The 26,108-nt window shown below is 41.0% G+C and overlaps 2 protein-coding genes across 6 annotated transcripts in view; one reads left to right on the forward strand and one right to left on the reverse strand.

Annotated features, from left to right (window-relative positions):
• The window catches only part of EFL1 (elongation factor like GTPase 1), a 152,244-nt gene extending 147,181 nt beyond the window's left edge, over positions 1-5,063 (reverse strand). Inside the window, exons 1-4 of one of the 2 annotated variants that reach the window (XM_039490942.1) lie at positions 4,981-5,063; positions 3,773-3,875; positions 2,121-2,188; positions 1,886-1,970 (exon numbers count right to left, since the gene is read on the reverse strand). In XM_039490942.1, the coding sequence (XP_039346876.1) occupies positions 1,886-1,970; positions 2,121-2,188; positions 3,773-3,863 (244 nt within the window). In that variant the 5' untranslated portion in view covers positions 3,864-3,875; positions 4,981-5,063. Of the gene's footprint in view, positions 1-1,885; positions 1,971-2,120; positions 2,189-3,772; positions 3,876-4,820; positions 4,840-4,980 lie in introns of those variants that run through there. The other variant, XM_039490943.1, reaches the window with a different exon arrangement.
• A 56-nt stretch (positions 5,064-5,119) lies between these two features.
• Positions 5,120-22,626, forward strand: SAXO2 (stabilizer of axonemal microtubules 2). Of its 4 annotated transcripts, XM_039490948.1 has the most exons (6): positions 5,120-5,254; positions 10,436-10,617; positions 12,652-12,819; positions 17,407-17,586; positions 18,362-18,564; positions 20,222-21,228. In XM_039490948.1, exons 4-6 carry the CDS (start codon positions 17,468-17,470, stop codon positions 21,211-21,213), a joined length of 1,314 nt encoding a protein of 437 aa, XP_039346882.1. In that variant the 5' UTR covers positions 5,120-5,254; positions 10,436-10,617; positions 12,652-12,819; positions 17,407-17,467; the 3' UTR covers positions 21,214-21,228. The 4 variants fall into 4 exon arrangements, with proteins under 4 accessions (XP_039346882.1, XP_039346881.1, XP_039346879.1 ...); XM_039490947.1 differs by lacking the exon at positions 12,652-12,819; XM_039490946.1 differs by lacking the exons at positions 10,436-10,617; positions 12,652-12,819 and adding an exon at positions 22,324-22,626 and having other exon boundaries at positions 5,167-5,254; positions 20,222-21,175.
• The last annotated feature ends 3,482 nt before the right edge of the window (positions 22,627-26,108 follow it).

The raw sequence follows: 26,108 nt of genomic DNA on the forward strand, positions 1-26,108 counted from the left end.
CTGCACTCATGATATCCCAAATTCAAAACTGAATTTCCCTTATTGAAAACTGTTGTTTTTAAAGTAACTTTTAAAAAAAAGACAAGTTTGAGCCAGAACCATAAATGTTCAATTATTACAAAACATCATAAAATTATCAACAACATTTCAAAATTCTGCAGTAAGGCTAGCAGCAAATTCATATATTCTTCTTCATTAGTTTTGTGAGTTAGATACATCAAGATTCTTTAAATTTCATATGAAACTAATCTTAAAGCTTGTTTTCTGTAACAGCGCCACAAAGTCTCACAATGCTCAAACCAACTGTCACAGGATGGCTGGCCCTCTAGGGGGAGTGGAGCCCTGCCTTACCTGAGACTGATCGGCTACCTTCCAACTGAGACTGATATCACTATAATCAGATGATTATAAAAGCCAGCTAGTGGGTTAGGTGAGCTACTGGAAGTAGACGGGCCCCCTATGGCTAGCCCTAGAGCGGCAATGACAGAGAGACAAGAAGAAAGGCCTCTAGACCCCTGAAGACCTCTTTGGTCAGGGAAATAGCTTCATGAGTTTTAGGTGTGAAGAATAAAGCTGTGCCCAGAAGAAGGAGCCTGAACCGATTGGGGGCACAGCATTAGTCCTTCCTAGGCTAGAGGAAACACTCCAGGAGCCTCACACCAACATACAAGGAAATGTATTTTATTTCTTTCATGGCTAGTCTTTTCAAAATGGATAATCTAAGCACAAGTGAGCCAATTCCCCAACACCTTAACCAAATGGTTAAACTGAAACTTGAAAGATGAAGAAAGAATAATCACAGACTGGAAGTTCTCTGGTTGTCATTCTAAAATAAGTAAATACAACAGTCTCCCACTTTCCCCAGAAAAGTTATCTTGTTTTACAGAGACACCAGTAAATACCTCATGGAGACATTGAAAGCTCAGTTTAAAACTGCTCCCTAACTGAATAGGAAATTAAAGTGGAGAGTTCAACATTTCTATTTTCAAAACATCACAAATATTCATGAAAAAGATGCATGCAGTTTTATAAAAATCTAACCAATTCTGTGTTAAAGAAGCAATAAAATAATTAATCTACATGTCACCACAAAAGCTAAAGTGCATACAGTGAAAAAAATTAAAAGCAAGGCAATTCTATTCAAGCATAAAGCTAGCCATGTCTTCCAATGCTTGCATACCCCACAGTGCCCTCAACTACTTTATAATCACAATGTAACTGAAACAGACAGGCATACACATAGGTTATTAGTGCACATGTGTTTATTTAATCTCTCAGAGTTAGCGCTATTATATCAGCTTAGCAGAAATCTACTCTGCCTGATCGCTCCCATACTTGAAGATGATAAGATAAAAGGATGAAGTTCCAATCATCCACCATACATTACAATAGAGGTAGAAACTTCCCAAATACTGCTCCAACCAATATGCTTCCACCATGTAGGAATGGAAAGGACACTTAATTTCCACATGATTCTTCTTGGAATACTCAACAATTCACTTGCAAAGCAGATTCCAAGATGAAGAAAGATGTGCTGCACAATGGTCATATGATGTTATCACTCATAAATGTCTACATCTGGCTCATTTAGGCCTTGATCCTTCAAAGACTTTCTCACATCCTGAACTTTAAGCACAAGTGGGTCCCACTGAATTCATGAATGCATGTGTACCACATAGAAGTAAAACCGTGGTTTTGTTTTTTAATTAGAATGATTAAAAACACAAGGTTGCAAAATGTAAATCTCTGCAGAACCAAGGCCTAAGGGAGAGCTCCAGGAGTCAACTGCAGGAAAGAACTTGAAAGTGATAATTAATAGAAGGAAAAGCAAAGAAAAAAAAAATCTCAATAGTCCGTACATTTCTGCGTACCATCTCTACCTTACCTTTTTCAAAGTGCAGTGATATAGCACTCGATTTCATAGTAATTCCTCGGATCTGCTCATCTTCTCTACTGTCTAGATATCTCAGCTAAAATGAAAGACCACAAAAAGAGGTGATAAATATGTATACCGCTATTTTCCTAAGCTATTCTTTTAAATGTGAAAGGGTATGTCCGGAAAAAAAATTAAGGAACTCTTAAAAACTCCACTCATTAATTATATTAGATTATAACTGTACCTTTCCAGCCAATCGATTGGAGATTATTCCATTGCTAGATATCAGACTGTCAGCTAGAGTGGTTTTGCCTTTAAAGAAAAATAAGTGACTTTGTTTAAATACACACACAACAATGGGTTATCAAACTTGATATTAACATTACATGCTAGTTACATGCTAGTAACTATCACACAGGCACACGGGTTTCTTTAAAAAATTAATAAAAATACTTTATTAAAAACCAGCTACGGTTACTCAACATCACCCACATCTGCCTCTCACAAGATACGACTCTCTTCTCCATCTCCACAAAAAGCATGCAACCTTAACTGTGACCAAAAGATTATGTTGAAACAACAACAAAAACCCCACCATAACTCGTAATTACAACATGGAAATAACGATTAACCACTAACATTAAACAATAACCTCCCAAAACAATAAACACTATTTCAAATTATTTCCACTTAAACACCAAAATATTTCTTCCATTAATCATCCAGCATTACACAATTAAAAAAAAAATCAACTAAAAAAAACTACATAGACACTAACCATTTACTACAACACACTACCAATTAAACATTCTAAACAATTAGAAAAAAATTAATTTCTAACCACTCCACGTGATCGAAGTTCCATGTTTTGTGTAGAAGCCACAGGAAAAGACAACTTAGATGGGCAGTGAAGCAAGATAGGTACAGTGGAAAAGGTAAATTCACAGTTGTCGGCCTAACTAGGGATTTCCTGGCTTTTATATGGTTGTGTTGGTCATATGTGCACTTGAGTAACCTTAACCAATTTTAAACAAAGTTCTTAATTTTCTGAAACATATATATCATTTAATGTGCACATTCACATACACAACCTACTTCCATGTACACACGTTTTGATTACTTTTATTACAATGTGGCTTGGGAGGAGTGTTTGGTTTTGTTTTTTTAATAGTCTACTCCCTCCATTTAAAAGCCAGATATTGTAGCAGCCCTCCCAAACCCATTAATGCCACCCTGCCTCGCCACAAAAATGCAAAGCAGTTAGTCTGTACCAAGGGAAGAAAGGGACTTTTCAGATTTCAAACAAGTATGCTGATCCCACGAGTGAAGAGACGTCACTTGACTGCATTTTACTTTCCTTTGCTTTTCATTTTATTTTTTCCAAATAGTATGGATGAGCACAGGTTTGACAAGTAATACCACTGCCCACTAGTGCGGTGTGAGGTCGGGGGGCAATTTATACCACCTTTCACAGGGATCAGTGCTGCACCCTACAGCAGATTCACACTCCACTTAAGGTTTAAGTTACAGCCAGAGTTCCACAGCCAGCTATTTAAGTAAGGGGGGTGGGGGAATATGAATAGCATATCACCCAGCAGTTGTTGACATGCCCTGTTATTAGCCATTACTGTCCACTTTAGGGGCTATGTTGCCTACCACCCCCACCAACACCATAGGACACTGAGAGCAGGTGTGTCTTCTAGGAGGACTTCTAACTATCAGTGGCCCTGGGGTCAAATCAGCCCTGAACTGAACCCATGAATTTAAACACATGAAAAATCAATGGTTGGACACACTTATCTTCAGCAAAATGACAGAAATATCCGTTTATAATTTAATCTGAACACATAAGAACATATCTCTAAATGACTGCTTATAGCAAAAAGTCCCTCTTACCGTGGTCCACATGAGCCAGTATACAGATATTCCTGATACTGGCAGGCTTTTTCTGGAGTCCAATCATCTTCTCCAGACTAGTGAGAACCATGATTACCTATTTCTGTGAATTAGGAAAAAGCATCTTATACGAGCATCATAACTCAAGAAACATCAGAATTTTCTTAAATGCACACACAAGTGTTTATAGTTTAGTTTATACATAAATATCAACTAAACCTAAACCCATCAACGGGCAGTACTTAGATAGCTAATAAATTATGTTTCTATTGCACCAAGCACTCCAGATCAGATACCAAAGAGATTTACAAACAAAAGGACAAATTTTCCATTTTTGATCATATAAATTTTTCGTGGTATTTGTTTATAAACACAACAAAATACACAGTGGAAATCTGTCCATTTAATCTGGACAGAACCACACACGTAATTTAAAGGGACAGTGTAAATTTGGCAGCCACCATTCTTTAAAAGATAGGTACAACAATCCCTCTGGTGACTGTAATTTAATCAGAGTTCTTTTTTTTCCCCCCTCAACGTGCTCACTTTGTGTGTTTGACAGCACTCCGCATACATAATACGTTTGACTGTTTCCCCAGACAGTTTTGCTGGCCCTGATCCTACAAACAATGAAACAAGCGTGTAACTTCACTCACACGAGTAGCCCCACTGACATCAGTGGGAACACTTATGAGTAAAGTAACACGTGCTTAGATGCTTGTAAGTTTCATCCTGTGCGTCTTGCAGAGACACAAAGAAAATCATTTTTAAAGGCGGATTGTAAAACCACAGTGACCATCGGAGGGCTTGGGGAGCACACGTGCAGCACCCGCAGGTATCTGATCTTTATTTATGTTTAGCTGTTTACAGTTCACGCTATTAATGGTGCCCCTTTCCTACAAACCCCTCTGGCGACGAGGGCAACGCAGCCGCCAGGCAGACAAGATACTGCACAGCAGAGTGTGGCTGGGTGGGGACACCCCAACTCTTATTACAACTGGCCGGGCCCACCCAACGCAGGAGTCACCGTGGGCCCCGCCCTCTGTACCGTGGGGGATGAGGAGCCGAGGGGACCCCTGCAGGCAGGGCCGGCTGCCACCCACCCCGGCCAATCCGGAAATGACCTCAGCCTGGGGTGAGGCAATTGAGAGACCCCGCAGCCCTCTTCTACTGGGGTCAGGCGACAGAGGGCCCGGCTAGTCACTCACCCCGCGAATTCCCCCCTCTCCTCGCGCCAGCACAGCCAACTGCCCACGACCGGAAGTCCCTGCTACTGCGCGCACCTTTTGCCTCCACCCCCTTTGTGACGACTTACGGAAGCCGGGAGAGGGCTGTTGTAGGGACGCGGCGGCGGTTGCCAGGCGACGGGGCGCTTCCCTGGTTACGGTGGATCCGGGGGGGGGAGGGACAGGAGAGCCGGGCAGGCAGCGAGAGCGGGAGGATGAAGGAGAAGCGGTGCCTGTGCGAGATTTGTACCTGCGGGTAAGAAGCAAAGGGGACCCCCCGAAGAGCGGCCCCTTCCCCGAGTCCCCTAAGCCTGATCCACCGGGAGACCCAAATCCCCCCCATGGACCCGCCCTCCCGAGGGCCGAACCCCCTTCCCAGGGAACCTCAAACCGCGCCCTCCTCCCCCGTCCCCGAGCCGCCCGTGGACCAGCGCCCATTGCCTCCGGACCAGAACCCGAACTTCCTCTGCCCCGGGGCCGCCCCAGCCTCCCTGAGCGCGAACTTCCCGGGACCCAAAACCTCCTGCCCCAGCGCAGGTGCCGTCGCGACCCTTGGCTGAAAGTAGTTAACGTTACCAGGGTTTACAGTTTGGTTCAATGGCTCTTACCAATTGTTCCAGCACCGTCGTGCCCAGGACCCGAATCCGCAAATCTCATCTGGATCCAAACACCCCCTGCCCCGAGAACCAAACTTTTTGAGACCAAACTGCCCTACCGCCGCAGCCCAAACCCCCTTAGCCCTGGGTCAAACCTCGCTGAGCACGCGCCTCCCCCTGTCCTAAACATGAACACACACACACACACCCCAAATCCCCTGGTTCTGGAGACTGAACCTTTGGGGCCCCAAATCTGCTTTTTCCAAGCAGCCCAAACTGTCCCTACTTCCCTTCAAACGGTCTGATACTGTTCAAGGGCAGTTTCATTGTGACCCTGTCTAAGGGCATATGCATTTTACCATCATCTCATCTAGACCTGAGGTGGAAGATTTCCCTAAATTTCTGAATGTAGATACAGCCAAAGAGGGGGGGGGAATCTACAGAACATTGTTTTACTGGGGATTAGCGAGTCTGTATACTGCTACACACTCACCTGTATATGCCTCATCTCAACATGGTCTAGCACACCCTTCTTCGAAGGGCTCCAGGGGAAAGGAGGCATCTCGGAACCAGTTATGCTAGTTCTGGCTCTGCCCAGGAGGACTTCTGAGACCCAGTGGAGAAGGCCTTACAGCTGTTTCATAGTCACTAGCAGAGTTGGCATAAAGGGGACACACTACAACTATGAATCCCTTGACTTTTGTTTTAAGCTCTGTGAACTGTAACCACATTTTACAGCCCTAATATACATCTACCACTATGACCTGATTAAGTCTGGAGAAGTAAAAATAGTTTTTTTAGAAAGTATCTGATTTCTTTAGAAAAGGGAATACAGAGACAGGTTTCAACTCTCTTTGGAGTACTGTTCTAAAAAAGGAAAAGAATGTGGGTTCATAGTAGAAATGAAGTAACACACTGAGGCTTTGTCTAGACTAAGAAAAGGTGGTTTTAAAATGTTAATTCATGTTTTTGGTTGGTTCTTTTTAAAAAAAAACCTTTTTATGTAGTCTAGACTGGGTCTTAAGGTTAGATTGTGCCTTAAAGCAGGGCCTTACTTTAATGTGTTTGCAGATGGGCTGCACAGCAGTGGGACCAATTCTGGCTAACCCATCTAGAATTCATCCTGGGTAGAAAACACTGCCACACCAGCTCTTCATCCTTTTTAAATAAATGCAACATGCTAATCCTTCCCCTGCTCACAGCCAGCTCTGCTCACTATTAAGGAGTGGAGATTGGCCACTGTCTTACTTTCAACCATGTCCTTTGAAACAATTCGTCATTGTCCTACAGCCTGTTCGAGCCAGTGAGACTGGTGCAAAAGGGTAGGTCAGGAAAAAGGCTTCCTACAGGGAATACTACCTCCTCTTGCTGCGGGGTAGTACACCTGAATGCAGTATTACCTACCTCAGGAAATTTCAAAATAATGACTCAGACTACAAAAAATCATGTGATTGGCTTAAAATGTATGAGATTTTAAAAATAATAAAATGTGGGGTATTTTATTTGCATTCTGCATTGGAACTATTAGGGTTCACTTTCTAGCCCTTATTCAATCATGAGAGCTAAAAGCTTACAAAGCAAGCAAGCAAGCTAAGATTCTCACATAATCATATAAATCCTGGATCTCTGCCTTTAAGAAAAACATCAAGTATTGTGAGACTTGTGAAATAAAACCATGAGAGTTGGCATCACCTTGTACAGGAGGCACAGAACCAGCTTTCCCAACTCTCTACCACATCTCCCACATAGAGGGGGCATTGCAGGTTCCAGGGTGGGACAAATCAGACAGGCCAGATTAATTGGGGAGGGGAGTGGAGGGGTCATCAAAGGGCTGGGGCATTCAAATGCCCTGATGATGCTGTGTCCTTGCAAGTGACCACTGTATTATGGTTACAAGTTAGGACAGTCCTGAAGTCTACTTCATCCAGGGCCAAGCCTTCCCCTAGCAGCTCCTGAATAGCAGAGACAGGAGTTCCCTGTCCTCTGTCCTTGTTAGGGTGATCAGAGAGGAAGTGTGAAAAATCGGGACAGGCAGTGGGGGGTAATAGGCACCTATATAAGACAAAGCCCCAAATATCAGGACTGTCCCTATAAAATCGGGACATCTGGTCACCCTAGTCCTTGTATGGCAATTCTGTCCATTTCTTCACCAGCTCCAGCTACGTTGTGGTTGGCCCACTGTGAAGAGTAAAAGTGGGGCAGTGTGAGGATACTTGCATTCTCTGGCCCTGCCTCCTAGCTATAATCTATCCCACAAAATTGTATCTCTGGACTTAATGAGATAGTGAACTGATTGTTTCCATGAGGAGAAATCTGAGTTATGCAGCCTAGAATCAAATACTGTATAAAGATGGTATGACATGACATTGTGGAGAAGGGACCAAATGACAAAATATGTCTCTAACTCAAAGACAAGACATTGTATAATATAATAATTATTAATTAATAATACTGTGAAATACACAAAAGAAATAAGTTAAAACAAGGTTCTCAACCTTTTTTCTGACACCCCCCCCCCAACATGCTATAAGAACTCCACAGCCCACCTATGCCCAATAACTGGTTTTCTGCATATAAAAGCCAGGGCTGGCATTAAGGGGTAGCAAGCAGGGCAATTTCCTGGGGCCCCATGCCACAGAGGCCACCACAAGGGTACATTGCTCAGACTTCGGCTTCAGCCCCATGTGGTGGGGCTTTGGCTTTCTGCTCTAAGTCATAAGTGAGTTTAATGCTGGTCCTGCTTCATGGACCCCTGAAACCTGCTCAGACCCCCCTAGGAACCCTGAATCCCTGGTTGAGAACCACTGGGTTAAAATACACATTGCTGAAGGTTTCAGATTTCCCCATGCTAATTTCCCCCTACTGTTACTCACACCTTCTTGTCAACTGTTTGAAATGGGCACTCGGATTACAACTACAAAAGTGATTTTTCTTCCTGCTGATAATAGCCAACTTAAATTGAAGTGTCTCATTATAATTGGTAAGGCAACCCCCATCTTTTCATGTACTCTGTATATATATCTTCCTACTGTATTTTCCACTCCATGCATCTGATGAAGTGGGTTTTAGCCCACAAAAGCTTATGCCCAAATAAATTTTAGTCTCTAAGGTGCCACAAGTACTCCTCATTAACATTGCTGAAGGTTTTGCAGTCAATAAAATCTCAATAGGTTATTGTTTTAGGCAGCTCATTGAGTTTGCTTTGGTGTAGCACTACAGTGTTTCTGTTTTTATGGGACCATTAGTTGCTTGGCAGTGTTACCTGGGCATTGTGATGTACACACAAGAAAACTGTGATATATTGCACAAGTTTTACTTAGCAATCTGCTGGAGTCTTACATAATGTAATTCTGAATTACTTTAGATATATTTATATTTCGTTCTGAATATTAAAACAGAGCGAATAATTCTTCTACCTGTAGTTAGGTCCTGGGAACAAATACTGTAAAAAATGTCAGCCAGAAGGTGTTTCTGTGTCTCAGAATAAGGCTAGATTCTGCAGCCATTGCCTGTACTGAACAGCATTTGCTCATAAATAGTCCCTTTTCACTCAGGTAGCAAAGCCTTGGGCATTTATATCCAGAGGTTCTAGGTTCAGTCCTCACCACCATCAATACAGTCTGGGGTATAGTGTTACAAATGGTGGCCCATATAGGGAATTGAGCTTGGGTCGTGAATCTCTGAAGTTCAGGGAAAGCTTCCCTCCCTAGGGGAAGTGTGTAACCACCTCACTGTAGTGCTCAGTGGGACTTCTCAGGTATAGTGATTAGCACTTACTCACATAAGGGTGGTAGGATCTGCCCCCTATTTGTTGAATGTTAACATTACTATGAGTATTGTAAGAATATGGAGAGTAGACACCCTTCTCCCTAGGCTGAATGCCCTTTTCAGTACCAATTAAAAATGTATGCTTCCAATAACTTTTTCCAACAAATAATTGTGCTGCCAAAAAGACTGGGTGTCTGCGGGGGCTGAGCACAATCATCTCCCATCAGTTTATAAATGCTTAACACTTCTCAGGGTCAGAGTCAGTGCTGGGGACGTTTCTGTATACCAGTCACCACTAAAGTTCCTAGCTTCTCAAGTTTAGGATGTGTCTAGCAGTAATGTAAGACTGTGCCAAAGTGTACAAATGATCATCTTCCAGTTGCTTTGCTTAAAAGGCAAGTTTTGGTTGTTATTTTTTAAACCACAAAAATGTTCTTGTAACCGCATTTGTTCAAAATAATGATTAGATCCTTTATTGGTATCCCTGGAGTATATTCCCCAGACCCACTTCCCAGTTTCCAAGTGATATTTTTTGAGAATGGACCAGGTATCAACTACCAACTGTTCTTGGGATATTTCCATAATAAGAAGCAAACATTTTTATTTCCTTATTTCCCATGGGTTGCAAAAGTGCTACGTTAATATTAAAGAAAATGAACCCCTGCCTGTGAACAGAGTCAGGATTCAGATTGCTTGATACAGAAGTCTAACAGTTGGCAAACACAAGATGTGAATTCTGGCCTTCAGGAGCAGAGAACAGCTGTGCAGTAGTTAGATGACCTCCCAGACTATATCTAAGAGTAATATTTGTTTAAAGACAAGAAAGTTGCCCATATACAAGAGTTTCTCCGTATACTTATCTTCATTTTGGTATATAAAGATATAGAACTATTTACTAAAACTTATTCTTTTAGTCAGTCTCCCAGTCCTTCCACACTCCCCTCATGCTTGTTACAATTTCCTGAAGAAGATGATAATTTCTCAGTGAATGATAGATAAAAGGAAAGGGGAAGTTTGAATGAAATGTGACATACTTAATACTCAATATATCTAAATGCTTGCAAACCCAACAGAAAATTAAGGATGGAATTAGGGAGAACTAGAGCAACTCTGGAAGAGAATGTTTAGTCTTTGTTAGGAAGTCCATCCACTGACGGAAACAGGAAAGATTAATCAAATGGAACACTACAGAACAGTTGACAAGAAACTGTCCCAGGAATAAGCAAGAAAGTCCCAGGAGCTCTTCATTCAGCAGGTAAATGGAGAATTTAAATATATATTTTTAGTTAAAATAATCAGAATAATTTAAAAAATAGACATTCCAAACAGTTAAAAAGAAAACAAAACTGGTCTCACTGCAGTGAGGAGTTCCGTAGGGGAGGATCCCTGCAGCCACACACAGCCTCATTGACTTCAATGCGGCTCCGCTCAAGCACAAATATCTGCTAGTGCAGAATTCCTTGCAGGACTGAGGCCTAAATAACCTTCACACTGTATCACTGTAAATTATGCAGTCTTTTAGTTTTTATTATAGGTTTCCTGACACCTTATTTTATAAAACTCTGTTTTCAGTTAGATATAACTTTGCCAGGCACAAGAACTGAGGGCAGGGAGACAGTCACCCCAGTATTCTCAAACTTCCCACTGTTGGTGCTCAGGCGGCAAGGAGAAATATAAAAAGTGTCCAGACAGGAATGGGAAGAGGAGCTGAGGAGGAGTTATGAGGGCTGAGCCAAAGAGTCAAGGGAGAGTGGGGAACTGGGACATGCACCTGAGGAGGACTGGAAGTGTAGCAGTTAGGCACTGAGGTGCTTTTGAAAAACCCACTAAGTGCCTATCTGCTTCTTTAGGCTCCAAATACCTTTAAAATATGGCCCAAAGTCTCTGCTGAAGTCAATGGAAGCTTTGTCTCCCAGGGGCTTCAGGAGTAGGACCTCTGAAGTGACTAATAAAGCAGCTCAGAGCAATGTTAACCAATCATAATACATACTAAAGGTGCCTCCTGATTGGCTACAACTGACTTTGGTGAAAACTCTTAATAACCTTGGCATCAGTCAGACAATATATGCATCTTGATTGGCACTACAAATAATGGATTTCTTTCCAGACTTGTAATTCAATCTCCCACTTAGAATGCAACTTTAAAAAAAATTGTTACCTGTGGAGCTGTATATACATACCAAAAAACTGTCCAGATATTTATGATGAGGAATTTCAGAATGTATGTAACAATATACTGATCATGACTACATATTTCAGTAAATATAAACATTTATTGTTCCTCAAGATAACAAGATTTTTTTTCAGTCCTCATGAACTCCTCAGGTAAAGAAATCTTGATGTTAAAGAGAAGTGAATGCCTGGTTAATATTGGTGAATTGGATTTGTCTTATATTATTATTTATACAGAAAAAACAAGAAAAGCAATAGGAAACCAAGAGAAAGCACAATAAAATGGTGGAAGGGAAAATCCATAAGGATACAAGGGGAGATCAGATCAGTGATGTTAGAAAAGACAGGCACTTAGGATACAAAGCAGTAGGTTCATCTCTAGGTGAAGGGAACAGGCAGTTAGTTAAATTAGGATCTGGTTTGAGGATTTTTATGCTCATTAGCAAGGGAGGCAGCAAGGCCCATGGTTCCTCACTTTTAGAAATATTAGAAAGTTTTAGAGACATTTATCCTCCCTGACATCTCAAAGACACTATATATTACATTTTAGCTATCTTTATTGAGTCTTTTTATTTAACTTTTTGTATCTAGCTGCTAGTGTGCTTGCACCAAGCAAAAAGTAGGCCTGAGACAAGGATAACAGGGAGCCAAGTACACAACTATTAATTCTCCCTTGGTGGATAGTCTGCAGCTGTGTCAGTAGAGAAAACAAATCATGTTTTCTCCTACCCACCCTATCTCCAGTCGCATTGGCTTATGGTGATTGACCACATGACATGTTCGTATCCTTCCATGTTGTGGCTGCCCTCCAGATGCATGAATGAGGAGCCCTCTTCTGTCAGTCAGTTGGTCAAGGGATTGCCAGGGGATTTTCATACCCCAGTTTCTCCCCCTTCTGGTGTGCTGGCAGGCTTCTCCAGTGACATTCCAGAACTGAAAAAAAAATAATGGGAAGCCTGCACTACTTAATTTATCTAGCCATTTTGCCCAGAGCATCCTGGGTGAATGTCCATACCGTTGTGCTCCTCCCATAATGGAAAATAATTAGCAAGATAGGAAAATTTCACTTGCAGCCGTCTATTTAAAAAATAAGATTTAGGACTTCAAACACTTTCAGACAGAGGCTTGCAGTAGTGTGAAAGGATGAAAGAGGAAGACAAGGAGGAGGATGACATGCTGACTTACCTTTGATGTTACAGTCCAACACAACATCAAACTGATCATCTAGCAGCACCAGAGGCAAATGCAGGCAGGAAAGAAGGTTACATTTCTTCTGACTGTGCAGGTATTCAGCTTCATCTAGCTGTGTGCAGGGGCGGCTCTAGGCATTTTGCCGCCCGAAGCACAGCTAGGGTGACCAGATGTCCCGATTTTATAGGGACAGTCCCGATTTTTGGGTCTTTTTCTTTTATAGGCTCCTATTACCCCCAACCCCCTGTCTCGATTTTTCACATTTGCTGTCTGGTCACCCTAAGCACGGCAGGCGGGCTGCCTTCGGCGGCTTGCCTGTGGAGGGTCCTCCGAAGCCATGGGACGAGCGGACCCTCCGCAGGCAAGCCACAGAAGGCAGCTTGCCTGCCGCCCTTGCGGCGCCGGCAGAGCGCCTCCCGCGGCTTGCCGCCCCAAGCACGCACTTGGCGTGCTGGGGCCTGGAGCCGCCCCTGGCTGTATGAAGCACTTTGAGATAGTTGCAAGAATCTAAATGTATGTAAATGTCATAGATGAGGTATCACAGTCACAAAAATTATCTTTATAGAGTCTGTTGTCCCCTCAGTCTATGTGTATAACGCTCATTGATGTGAATGTTTCAAGGTGATGTCCTTTGGCGGGCAGATATACAGTATGTCTCTCTCAATAGTAGTCAATCCATGACACAATCACTGAGGACTCTGAGGAATCAGCGAAAACAGACAACAGCATTCTCTTTGCACATTCGCATAAGAGCATAACTACTTGCTAAAGATTATTTTTGCTTTTGTCATGAAGACTAGATTTCCACATTCCTCAGTTTACTAGTTCTACTTAAAAAGAGTTTCAATGAGACTTTTCTTTGTCTATAAATCATGCGTGTTCCCCCCAGAATTATTTTTCCTGTCAACACTAGGAAATTCAGGTCGTTTAAGCAGCAGAATAGTTTCAGTGTCCAAATATCTAGTGTCCAAATATAACTTCTTTCACTCAGATGGTGATGTTTACCTTGGCAGTTAAAAACCTTATTGAGATATTTATTTTGTTTATAAACTCTTAATGATTTAAAGTCTCCTAAAGGAGACTTTTCTCATAATAAATCATATTCTATGGGAGGGAATGCTCTAGATAGCTCTCAAGGATGAATCTTGTTGGCATGAGAAAGCTAATTATGTGCCAGATCTTTGGCTGGTGTAAGTCAGCATAGCTCTGTAAGTCAACAGAGCTACACCAATTTATACCAGCTGAGGCACTCGCCCAAATGGTGTCTATTTAAATTTTTTGAGATTTATCTGTTAATTTATTGCTTAGCTAACATGTTATCAGTCTTGCTCATGGAAGAAAGAAAACATAACCCACCAGAGCAGACATCAATCATTCATGAGTCAGGAACACATGCACTTCAAAGTACATTAAAAGATCAATAACTCTGGCATAAAAGATTGATGAAGTGTAGTAACACATTTGTAGGTAACACACATAAATCAGAGACTCAAATAGTTCTCAATTAGCCAAATTATAAGCAACATATTTCATTAGTCATGTCCCACCCTTTGATTGATGATTCTCAACAGATATTTAGAATTCAGATCTCATTCTCCACTCTCTCTCCTGAAAGTTGTGATTTAGTTGTAATCATTTCTAGAAAGATATTCTCTTAATGATCATTCTTTTATCATCATTTGGTTTAAACCCCAAACTGGATTTGTCAGTTATCCAAAGCCATGAAATATACTCTCTGAGGCGGATTCCCATTTGCATTAAGGCCTCTTTGACACTGCCATTTACTCCCACTTTAAATCCTCTTTACACTGCCAGAACAGTGTAAAGAAGCATCAGTGTAAACGAGAATCAGGCCTTGTATGTTTTTTGGTATATATCTTTTGTATTTCACAATTTATAAGTGCGATTCTGCTACCATTACTCACATTGATAGTACTGTACTCCTGAATACTCCCATTAAAATTAATGTAACTATTTGTATGTTATGGGATTATTCAATCTGAGTTAACAATTTTGACTCATCAGAAATAATGGAGTCTTACGAAGTCATGCATAATTACTTTTTGCTAGAGATGCTTTGGCTATCTTGACAAAACTAAAATGTCATGACATTTTGATCGTTCAAACACTGATGGACTCCATTTAAATTTAATTAATTGTAATCTTCAGGGTCCTTCAGGAGGAAAGTATTTTTCTAATGGATGTTGTTTCTGCTTGAAGCAAGTATGATAGTGCAGGCGATATAACAATGATGAGGGTAGTGTGGGGGAATGTTGTAGAACAGAGTACAGAATGTAGAGACAGCTGAGTGTATGAATCTGATGATATCAGAACAGCCATTTGGAATAGATAGGGCCCTATCAAATTCACAGTTCATTTTACGGTCATAGGATTTTAATAATAATAAATTTCATGATTTCAGCCATTTCAATCAGAAATTCATAGAGTTGTAATTATAGGGGTCCTGACCCAAAAAGGAGTTGTGTGTATGGGAAGGGGGGGTCGCAAAGTTATTGTAGGGAGGGTATTGCCACCCTTACTTCTGCGTTGCTGCTGGCAGAGTGCTGCCTTCAAAGCTGGGCACCCCAACAACAGCCACCGCTCTCCAGCCACACAGCTCTGAAGGCAGCACAGAAGTAAGGGTGGCAATTCCGCAACCCCCCTGCAACTCCCTTTTGGGTCAGAACCTCCAATTTGAGAAACATTGGTCTCCCCTGTGAAATCTGTATAGTATAGGGTAAAAGCACACAAAAGAAAGACCAGATTTCACAATCCGTGATGCGTTTTTCATGGCTGTGAATTTGGTAGGGCCCTAGGAATAGGTATTGTGGTTGGTGCATGGTTTTCTGAAATGAGCTGATGGAAAAGGTATGAGGATGCAAAAATGTAGCTGCTATCTGTGTGAATATTATGCTGTTTGTTTCACTCTCTCTTGGGCTGTATGCTTAAAATCAATGTGATAAGTGCCTCTTGGAATAAACAATTTCTGATGGCATGTATTAATCTGATAGCCGGTTTTGTTAACTAGCTTTTGATAGTGATATTTAGTGTTTTTCTATTTTCTGCTTAAGATGACGTTTTTAGTTGTGAAATCTGGAGTACATGCTGTACTCTGTGAATGGATATTATACAACATAGATGAATCCCTGGAAAAATTCAGGGTGGGTGGAGCTATGTGATCAGAAGTAGCACCTTCTCATTTCCCTTTTAATCTCTTCTCTTCCTGTTTTTCCTCCCCTCCCCTAGTGCTTTTCAAACTGCTCAGTTCATTGTTAAATGGTGGGATTGTGACATTAGAGGTAACTCAGCCCTCTCTTCTCTCCCTCCCATTTTTCTCTGCTGCTGCCCTGCCATCAGGTCGCAGTTAATGGTGGAATTGGAGCATTAGTGGTAAATAGGTGACATGGGAGTATTATCTTTTACGAAGCCTTCTACTTTACTGTGCAATTTTCAGTTGTTATTGTTATCCCTTTGGTAGACCAGTTTGATTGAAAATGAATTGGCAGCTTGAGGCTCCAACACACCATACACTCCACATGAGACATCTGCTGAGACTGACTTGTTATGTAGGGTTATTTAATTTGCCATTTAATCTAACTAGTGAGCTCCAAAATCACATGGCCCAAAAGTGCAACTAAAACTAGCTTTAGGGATTTCCAAACACAGATAATTCCTTTCTTTGTTTTCCTTTTTTACTTTTCTCAGCAGGAATCCTATATGCCTGTTTCTTTAGTCCAGTGTTTCCCAAACTTGGGACGCTGCTTATGTAGGGAAAGCCACTGTCGGGCCGGGCCGGTTTCTTTACCTGCCGTGTCTGCAGGTCTGGCCGATCGCGGCTCCCACTGGCCATGGTTCGCGTCTTGAAGCGGTGTGTCTAAATCCCTTAGATGACTTTAAATCCCTTAGATGACTTTGAAAATCTTAATCCATATATTATAATTTCTTGCAAATCCCAAAATTACTATGGTTAAATAGTACAAGACATAATATAGTATATACACCCAATAACAAAAATAAAGCCAGTACTTTTGGGGGATAAAGAATTTCAGAGATATGGGTGTGAAAAAAAATAAACTGAGGAGAACTGAGGAGGGATAGATTCAGGAAATTTATTCTAGACATCTGGAGCTGCAGATCAGAAGGCCATAATACCAACTGTGATGAGATTGTGTAAAGTAGGGAGGTGACTAGTGCTGTTATGAGAAATGGTGAAAGATGTATTGAAATACACAGGGAAAAAAGGAATGAGGAGAAGAGAAAGGGCAAGATACCAGAGAAGTAGGGAGAGGTATTGAGTTATTGTTACAGATTAGGGAAATAATAGCATGAAAGAAGGAAGCCAATGCTTGGCAGAGAAAAGAATGCGAGGAAAGAGCGAGTTGGGTGGGTGACATTAACATTTAGCAGACCGACGGCTATATTCACCCTCCCTGTTCTGTACTAAGGATGCGGTAAGTATTCTTTCTTCCTGTGCTATTGTGGCCTATGCAGTGCTATTTAAATGGTAACATCCTTCATAACTACAGAACAAAATAATTTGTTTCCCTTTCACACTGAGGAAGTGTTCTAGGTACCTGTGATGACAATCCTATTTCTCTTGTTATACACTCATAGAATATTTGAGATGTGTTTCCCATAGATAAAACTATTTGAAATGATCTCGTTTCAATTTCTTATACAGGCGCCATCATTGCCCTCATAAATCCACAAGGATTTATGATACTGGAGGACAACCTTGCCTCATGACGGAATACAATGACAAATATCTCCAGTATGGCAATGTCCCTCCACCCCAGAGTCTTAAGCCAAAGGAGGAGTACCAAGTACATCATGGAAGAATGGAAGGAATCACTACATTTAAGTAAATATTTTGAAGCAATGTGTTTTGGAGCTGATGTTATTCTACAGTGTCCTCATATTTTTTCATGTAGGAAAGACAGCTCTGTTTATTGGAATCATTTTCCATTGTGATATAATTTGATTATTCATTCTCTTCAAGGATATATATGCATAAAGTTTGAGTATAAGATGGCACAAGTCAGTCATGTTTTAGAGTTGGCAGATGACATGCAAAGGATTTTTTTTTTTTTGTCTTTTGGGGATTCATTTTTATCTCTAAAGAAGATCTGAAAGGCAGGGCCGGCTCCAGGCACCAGTGGAGGAAGCCCGTGCCTGGGGCGGCACATGCTAAGGGGCGGCATTCTGTCCATTCTTGGGGCAGCACAGTCCCGGTGGCTTTTTTTTTTTTTTTTTTTTTTGCGCTTCAGCAGTTCCGGCGCTAGTCTGAGCGGCTTTTTTTGCTTGGGGCGGCAAAAATGGTAGAGCCAGCCCTGCTGAAAGGTAAATTGCAGTCAGGTTTGAAAAAAGGATTCCACCACCTTACTAAGTACAAAGAATACACCATATGTCAGACACCAAATATCTGTTGAATTATTGTTTTCTCATTGTTCATCCTGTGATGTTGATGATGCTGACCCTAAATCAGCAAATGCTTTCAAAGAGTTAACATTTTAGTCCTTCCATAATTGATACAATGTAGTTTTTGTTAAGTTTCTATATATGGAAAAAATGTCACAAATGTCTCAATCAGAAAAAGGTAACATTGTGAAGCAGTACTGCATGTTTCTCCTTTTCAGGTCTGATTATCTTCCATACGATGTTGTAAATCGACCTCTTCGGGTACAAGAAGAGTATAAACCAAGACCAGGAGAGATTGATCTTGGAACTACATACAGAAGAGATTATAATCCTCATAAAATACAACCAGTGACATTAGTAAGACCTTTAGAAAGAAAACACATTAAGGGAGGAAAAATAGACACCATACCAACCTATCAAGGTAATTACATATGCCATTTTAAAAGAGAGAAATAGCCACAATGATGGTAGTACTCTGAACTGCCATATTGAAGTTGAGGTTTGATTTCTGACTTTGGTCTCTCACTCTCTGGACCAATAGGTGACAGTAGTGAAGAGGGAATAGCCTATGTTTCTCAGCAATGGATTCTGTTAATTTAAGAATTAACATTAATAGGCTGTGAAAGAGAATCCCTCTCCAAGTTTTCCCAACTGGAAGGAGGGCAGCTTTTAGACTGTGGCAGAAATATAGGAAACCACCTAAGGGAAGGAGAAAGAAACTTTGGGTTCTAATACTAGTTATAATCCAAGCACATCTTCAAGATACATTTGGAGAAAATTTTAATTCCTTTGGTCAGAAAGATTATTAAACAATGTCAAAGAGAAACATGTTAATATTATTATGGACACAATGTGCCAAGAGTCTCGCTTTCCTGCTTTGCTACTGGACTTAATTGAAGCTTTGGATAGCAATAATATTTAACAATGCTTTTTGAAGATCCATAATTTGGTACAACCCAGGTGTTTTCAGACTCGGCATGGTGATGGGCACCTTCTGAATCCAGTTTTTAGAATGGGACTGGAGCTTGCTAGAAAGACAATATGTCTTATTTTAAGACAATCACCATCTCCATTATGAGGTCCAAGCATACCTTAGCTTCCATTGTGGTGGCATTCACAATTACTGTTTTTCTACATAGACAGATGAAACAAACTTGATTTCAGATTCGTCTTTACTATATACTTGGTATAGCATTCTGCTGATGACCAGTTTCAACAAGATGATCTTCTGTTACTCATTGATGCAACAGTTCCTAAACAGCTTCCCGGCAGATTATCCGGACAGGTTACCGTGGTATACAAATAATCTTTTACATATGAGATGTTGTACTTAATAATTTGATTGTAGCACATCTGCTCTGCAATCCAGATTAAAAATATCTGAATGTGGAATATGAACTATGTAAGACAAGAGATGCTCTAATGGTCAAGACCAAGGCCACTGGATTAGAAGGGAAAGATACTTAAAATGCTGAAGATAAGGTGAGGCCACTGAGGGTAGGAAGTTAGAAGAACTGAGGTAGAGTAGGTAGAAGCGAAAAGCACGTAGTGGCAAAAGTAGAGGTAGTAGAAATAATTCAGCAGCATTGGGCCTGGGGGGAAAGAACATCTTTGATAATATTATTATTCACTAGCTTCTGTACACTTGTAGTTTAAGATGTTACCAGCATCCGTCACTAAAATTATAGTCCCTAGTTCAGTCACCTTTTGTTTATATTTCATCCACAGTCCTGAGATAAAATGTAGACTTTTGCAGACATATCCTCTGTGCAAATATTTGTGTGCAATAGAAAACAGAAATCAAATATGTACATAGAAAATATTTCTTTTTTCTAAAAGAAATAATCATCTTGTAGTACTAAGTGGCATTTTATTGGCTGTTTGGTGTATTCCCATAGTAGCACGTAAGCAGAACTCCTGTATCTAATAGTAAAACAGAATTATCTTTGTTACTTAAACTCAACTCTTTTGATCAAAAGGGTTGGTGGGGGAAGAAAATAGATTTTTTAATATGGGACAGCCACAAATCAATAATAAAACCTATAATCTTTCTATCAAGTATTGTTTTTGTCTTAAAGATGACTATAGATCATGGGAAGTTCAAAGAAGGGAGCCAAATAAATTGGAACACACCTATCATCCCCCTACAGAAAAGTTTGGGAATTCTACTACATTTCAAGATGACTTTGTTCCTAGGGAACTGAACCCCAGACAAAGCTTTAAGCCTCCAGGTGTGGCCAAACTTTCAGATGTACCTTTTGATGGTGTTACTAATCATCGCACTTCTTACATCGCTCATCAACTGGAACCAAAATTTGTAAGACCAAAGGAAGAATACAAGCCAAGCAGCCAACCCTTTGAAGATCTCACAACCCACCGGAATGATTTTAAAGGGCTACTTGGAGAGTTTACAAAAAGCTGCAAGCCTGAATATACTAAAGTTGGGTCTAATGCTCACTTTGATGGATGCAGTGAATTCCGGGATCGTTTTCAACCATGGTCAGTCTCCTTGCCTGAGGCTCGCAAGATAAGAGATTATGTTCCTCCTACAGGTAATATGGATTTACACTCCACAAGCCATCTTGATTATGTTCCGCACATGATCTGTCCTGCTGCCCCCATAAGACCAGTTTCTTATGGAAGAAGAAGTAATGTCCCTTTCCAGGGGAACACCACAATGAAGGAAGACTTTCAAGCTTGGGCCAGCTGTCGGCAAGAAATTATTAGAAGACATCAGGAAATTCCAAAGCCTACTGGAAAATTTGATGGATTGACAACATTCAAGTCTCACTATATACCACATGAGATAATTCCAGTTCAGAGTTTCAAACCTCTACGTGTTGTAGTCCCTAGTTCAGCTCGTTTTGAAGATGGAACCATGTATCGTACAGAGTATACGCCAAAGAAACAAGAGATCTGCCCAGCAAACTATCCATCTCCTCCAGGATACGTCTTTGTAAACACAGATTCTCGTGGTCACAAGTTCTTCCGCAGAGTTACTCCAGAAATCAATACATTTTCCCAGTCAAATGGTAATCATATTCCAAAAGAAGTAGCTGTTACTTCATAACTTTTAACTTTAGTAGTTTACATATTTTAAAAAATATTTAGAATCCATAGCTTAATTTTTTCCGGGCTAAACCTCAATGATAGTTGGCAAGTACAAATTGTTGTTGTAATTTTAAAATTGTTAAATCACTTAAACTGATTATAGCTTTTAAAAAAAACCTGGGAATGACTTTATTACAAGATTGATGAAGATTAGGCAGCCTTAAGATGCATCTGAACATTTTGTGTGGAATCTGTTTTCTCTAATTGTGCATCTTACAATTACCATGCTTTTCAGTTTTCACTGTCTTCCAGCCCAAGGACATACCGTGTACATTGAAATGAGATTATGACTTACTGGAAATCATTTTGGAATCATTGAATCTGTACAGTAGAAATTAGATGTCTTAAATGTAACTTGAGCCCTATTTAATTCTCACTGTACAGCAAATGAAACTATAATAATCTAAATGAATAGACCCTGCCCACACTACTTTTGAAACGTTTTAACATGGCTTCTGTGACTCGTATGGAAAAGGATTTTTTCCTCTGGAAATCTTGATAGCCAAACTTCATTACAAACTAGCCTCCCACGTAGCCTATAACATAATCATAAAATCAACTTCAGAAAACAAATACCCTTTTTATGCTGGTCCAGGAAACTATGCTAGGACACTGCTAACAATAGTCTTTAACTTTGCTATTATTAATACAGTTTAAGCCTATTATGGCCAGATCCTAACGGTGAGATTCTAACTTCTGATGCTTGGTGCATATTGACCATGTAATAAAAAAGATAATCTGCTAACTTTTGCATACAAATGCAATAGCAATTTTTTTTCCTGAGACAAATAAACAGAGCTGGTTTGACTTTGGTCCTTCGTTTCCCAGCTAAAGAATGTTTCAAATAAGTAGGTGGAATGAATGATTTATTAAGATAATGTGTGTGTTCATATAGGAGATGTTAAGTGTTATTTCAAAGTATTCTTATCTCAGTTTCAGTCAACGTGTGCAGGATTTACAGTGATCCCTTCTTACAATACTTATTTAACAATAATATGTTGTCTTATCACTTTCAGTATGAGGAGCATCAGTTACTTATAAATATATTGTCTTTTACTCATTACTGTAGGAAAGCCATTTTAGCTTTGAAGTGTCATGTATTTGTATGTATACCAACTCACCAATAAAAGGACTGAAATCAAGTACAGTATGATGTTGAAAGCAGGAACTGAATCACATGAGCTCCCCTCAGAAAGGCAGAGAGAGAGACCTGGACGGCTGGAAATGCTTGTTTTGTTTAACTGTTACATGAGGCTCCTGCTGTTATTACAAGAGTGGTTGCTTTTAAATGTTCTTATTTTTCTTTGTGATATGTCAATTTGCTTTACCCTAATTGAAAAATCAGGTCAATTAAATATTGTTTTTAAGTTCCTACATGTTTTCCAGTTTGTAAAGAGGTGTTTTGGATTGGATTTTTCATTAAATGTTTAAGGCTGGACTAGCCTGCGCAAGTAGCACCATATAGCGGTACTGTCCCAGGAGCGGGGCAGGGACTGAATTCTGATTTAGTTCCAATTACATCCCTGGGAGGTATTTAAGTGCTTTGCCTCCCTGACTGGACACTTCCCTGAATCAGTGTCTGACCACTAGTCCTTTTCATTTTTATTTAGCAGATCTCAAATTTCTTAGCCCCATTATAGACCTATTGTCCCAATATGCATTTTCTTTCCTTGCCTAAATCATTTAAGGAAACTCATATGCTGACTCTACCAGCTACTCACAGATACAAAAATGTAATGATAAATACTGAGGGGAAACAGAAGAGCAAACTCAAACAGGTGTAATAGAGTTTGAAGCAGGTGTATTTGGAGAGCAGGTATTTCGGGAGATTTTTTCTCTCTCTCTCTTATGGCCCTGAATACCACCTGTAAACTCATTATTTTAAGGATGGAGTGCCTGGGGGGGGGGGACCCTACCCATGGGAACCCAAACCCTAGCGCAAGGACCCCTACCCTTGAGAGCCCTAACTATAGCTCCAAGTCTCCTACCCATAGCAACCCTAACCCTAGAGCGGGGACCCCTACCCATAGGAACTCTAACTCTAAGGCAGGGATCCATACCCATAGGAACCCTAACCCTAGAGCAGGGTCCCCTACCCATAGGAACCCTAATCCTAGGGTGGGCATCTGTACCCATAGGAACCCTAACCCTAGGGAGGGGACCCCTATCCACAGGAACCCTAACCCTAGCCCCAGATTCCGTACCCATAGGAACTCTAGCCCTAAGGCGGGACCTCTACCCATAGGAAACCAAAGCCTAGCCTCAAATCCCATACCCACATGAACTCTAACCCTACAGTGGGGCACCTACCCTTAGGAGCCCTAACCCAAGTCCCTTGTCCATAGGAACCTTAAGCCTAGGGACGGGACCCCTATTCATAGGAACCTTAAACCTAGCCCCAAATCCCCTAAAATAGGAACCCTAAGCCTAGGGTGGGGACTCATACCCATAGGAACCCTAACCCAAGGGCAGGGACCCATACCCATAGAAGCTATAACACTAGTGCGGGGACCCACTACTAATAGGAGACCCCAGTATCATTTGCACCCTCCAGATCTTGCTCACTGCCTACTGCAGGCCCCCCGGGCCTCAGATCACCCCACTGAGTGCAGTCTGAGCCCAGAGAAGAGTGTCTGTGCCACAAGCAGGGCAGAGGAGAGAATGAACTGTCCCTTAGCACACCAATGCCCTGACACAAACTGGTAACTGAAATGTACACAAGCATTTTCTGTGATGGGGATGTCATGTTGGATTATGAACTAAATTCTCTGCCTGCTCTCCTCTGGGTGGGTTTTTTATGGTCTTAATATGTTTTTTTATGGTCAAAATTCAGAATATATTATCTTAATATAGTTGACTTAATATATTAACCACAGTTGCCAACTTTCACATGGTAAATAAGCACTCGACTTTCACAATAAGCCAAAAATCAAGCTAATCCCATTTCAAAACAAGGCCAAAACAAGCCAATGCCTAAGAACCCCAACACTTTGTGACTAGATCCCCTTGGCGTGCAGTCTGGGACTGTGGTGGCTGGTCAAAATACCTATGTTAACTTTAGCTCCACTGAAAACAGAAAAATTGTAATGAAACATCCACCTTGAGTTTACACAAATACTATCGCACAGATCAGATCAAATCAAACAATAAAATCTCACCATCATTTTCACTATGTTACCAGGCTCTAATTTAATTATAAATCAATGAGATTACGTGAAATCAGGAAAAGCTCAATACAGTTGTACATTGAAATAGAAAGAATAGGAAAGGGGAGTGTTAAAAGGCTGAGAGTGTGTTAACCAGGGGTAGTCAATAGGCAGACTGCAGGCCAAATCCAGACTGCCAGACATTTTTGAACAGACCCCAAAATCTTTTTATCATCATTTTTTTAATTATTGTTTTCTCTGGCGTCTGGATCTTGATGATACCTTGACCAAGAAATGTGGACCTTGACAAAAAATAATTGACTACCCTGTTGCTAACTATGCTCCTTTTCTGAGCCAGAGCCTCATCGCTGTGCCCCAATTGGGCAGGCAGGCTCTGCATCAGCTCCTCCCAGCCGGGCTCTGCAGGCAGCAGGTGAGTCCTGGGAGAGAGGGGAGCGGACAGCGAGTGACGGGGGGGGGGGAGGGGGAAGGAGGGGCAGAGGCAGGGCTTCAGGGCAGGGGTGGGGCAAGGCTGTTTGGTTTTCAGCAATTAGAAAGTTGGCAACCCTATGCCTTGCTGATGTTACTATTGAAAATACTGGAGGTGATGCTTCTAGGAATAACATCATCAAAAGCACAGCAGCCCCACAGTGCTGCAGATAGTTATGGTATTATAAAGATTCCTACAGCAACAGACATTTTCAAGTTTTCATGTCAATTCTTCTCCATACAAAGTGGTATTAAAAATGTCAGAAATAAATAGGTTGGAATACTAATATTCCCAGTGAAATATCCTTCTTGACTGTTAAAATCAAGGTTTTACAGTGCCCCAATATTCAAAGATGAAAAAGTAGAAAAATTACTGAAACAGGCTCAATCACAATTCTAAAAGACATTTTATACACCATGCCACCAAAATGGTCTGTATAATGGTGATGCAGAACTCCTTATCTCTAAAGGATATTCAGAAAAAGAGCTAGTTGGCGGCACAGAAAGGATACTGTAAAATAGGATTCCATGTATAGTATTTCATTATTAACATCTAGGATTACTCTTCGAACACCATTATTTCCTTGGCAGAGCAGGGAACAGCGGAAAGGCTGTATTCCATGTTTACATGCAATCCTGATTCTGGAACTGGTTCAGTGCTCAGTGCAATTTACAGCAGCCTCAGATGTGTTCTAATTCACACCCATCTGCACTGGCGTCCAAGGAACTGTTTTAGCAGCTGGGGTTGCTAGCGCACAGCAGCATTTTGGCTATCTCCTCCCCTCTACCCCCCAGACATGTTCCATATGCCAGGAGTTACAAGTGTGAATGAGAGAAAGAGTGAGAATGTATTATAGAGCTGCTCACAAGAGTTTTTTGGTACTGGAAGAGTCTCCTACCTATGTAGGGCAGTTTTACATCTGCATCACATCTCTAGAGCAGTGCCAGGCAGACTGTAGTGGGGCTGAAGATCTGGTCCAGAAACCAGCAAAATGAGAGAAATCTTGCTGTTTTTGAGAAGTTAAAAATAGGGAAGGAGCAGAATGGTAACGTAACACTGGTGACAGCCACGTAGCTTCTATGAAAATGACCTTAATAAACAATCTCTGTGTAATAATGCAGATGAATAACTAAAGTAGAGTTTATTTCAGAAATATCAATGGAAGATAAATGTTAGCCATCCTTGGTTACTGGAGTAGCAGTAAAAATAACCTAAAGG

The sequence above is a fragment of the Mauremys reevesii genome, linkage group 10 (genome assembly GCF_016161935.1).
Source record: "Mauremys reevesii isolate NIE-2019 linkage group 10, ASM1616193v1, whole genome shotgun sequence".
NCBI classification, from domain to species: domain Eukaryota; kingdom Metazoa; phylum Chordata; order Testudines; family Geoemydidae; genus Mauremys; species Mauremys reevesii.

Excerpts from the sequence above, each read along its gene's own strand:
- SAXO2 (XM_039490945.1), top strand. The coding sequence starts at position 5,214 with ATGAAGGAGAAGCGGTGCCTGTGCGAGATTTGTACCTGCGG. Across the intron at positions 17,587-18,361 it reads GAAGGAATCACTACATTTAA|GTCTGATTATCTTCCATACG; the intron begins GTAAATATTTTG and ends TCTCCTTTTCAG. Across the intron at positions 18,565-20,221 it reads CACCATACCAACCTATCAAG|ATGACTATAGATCATGGGAA; the intron begins GTAATTACATAT and ends TTTGTCTTAAAG.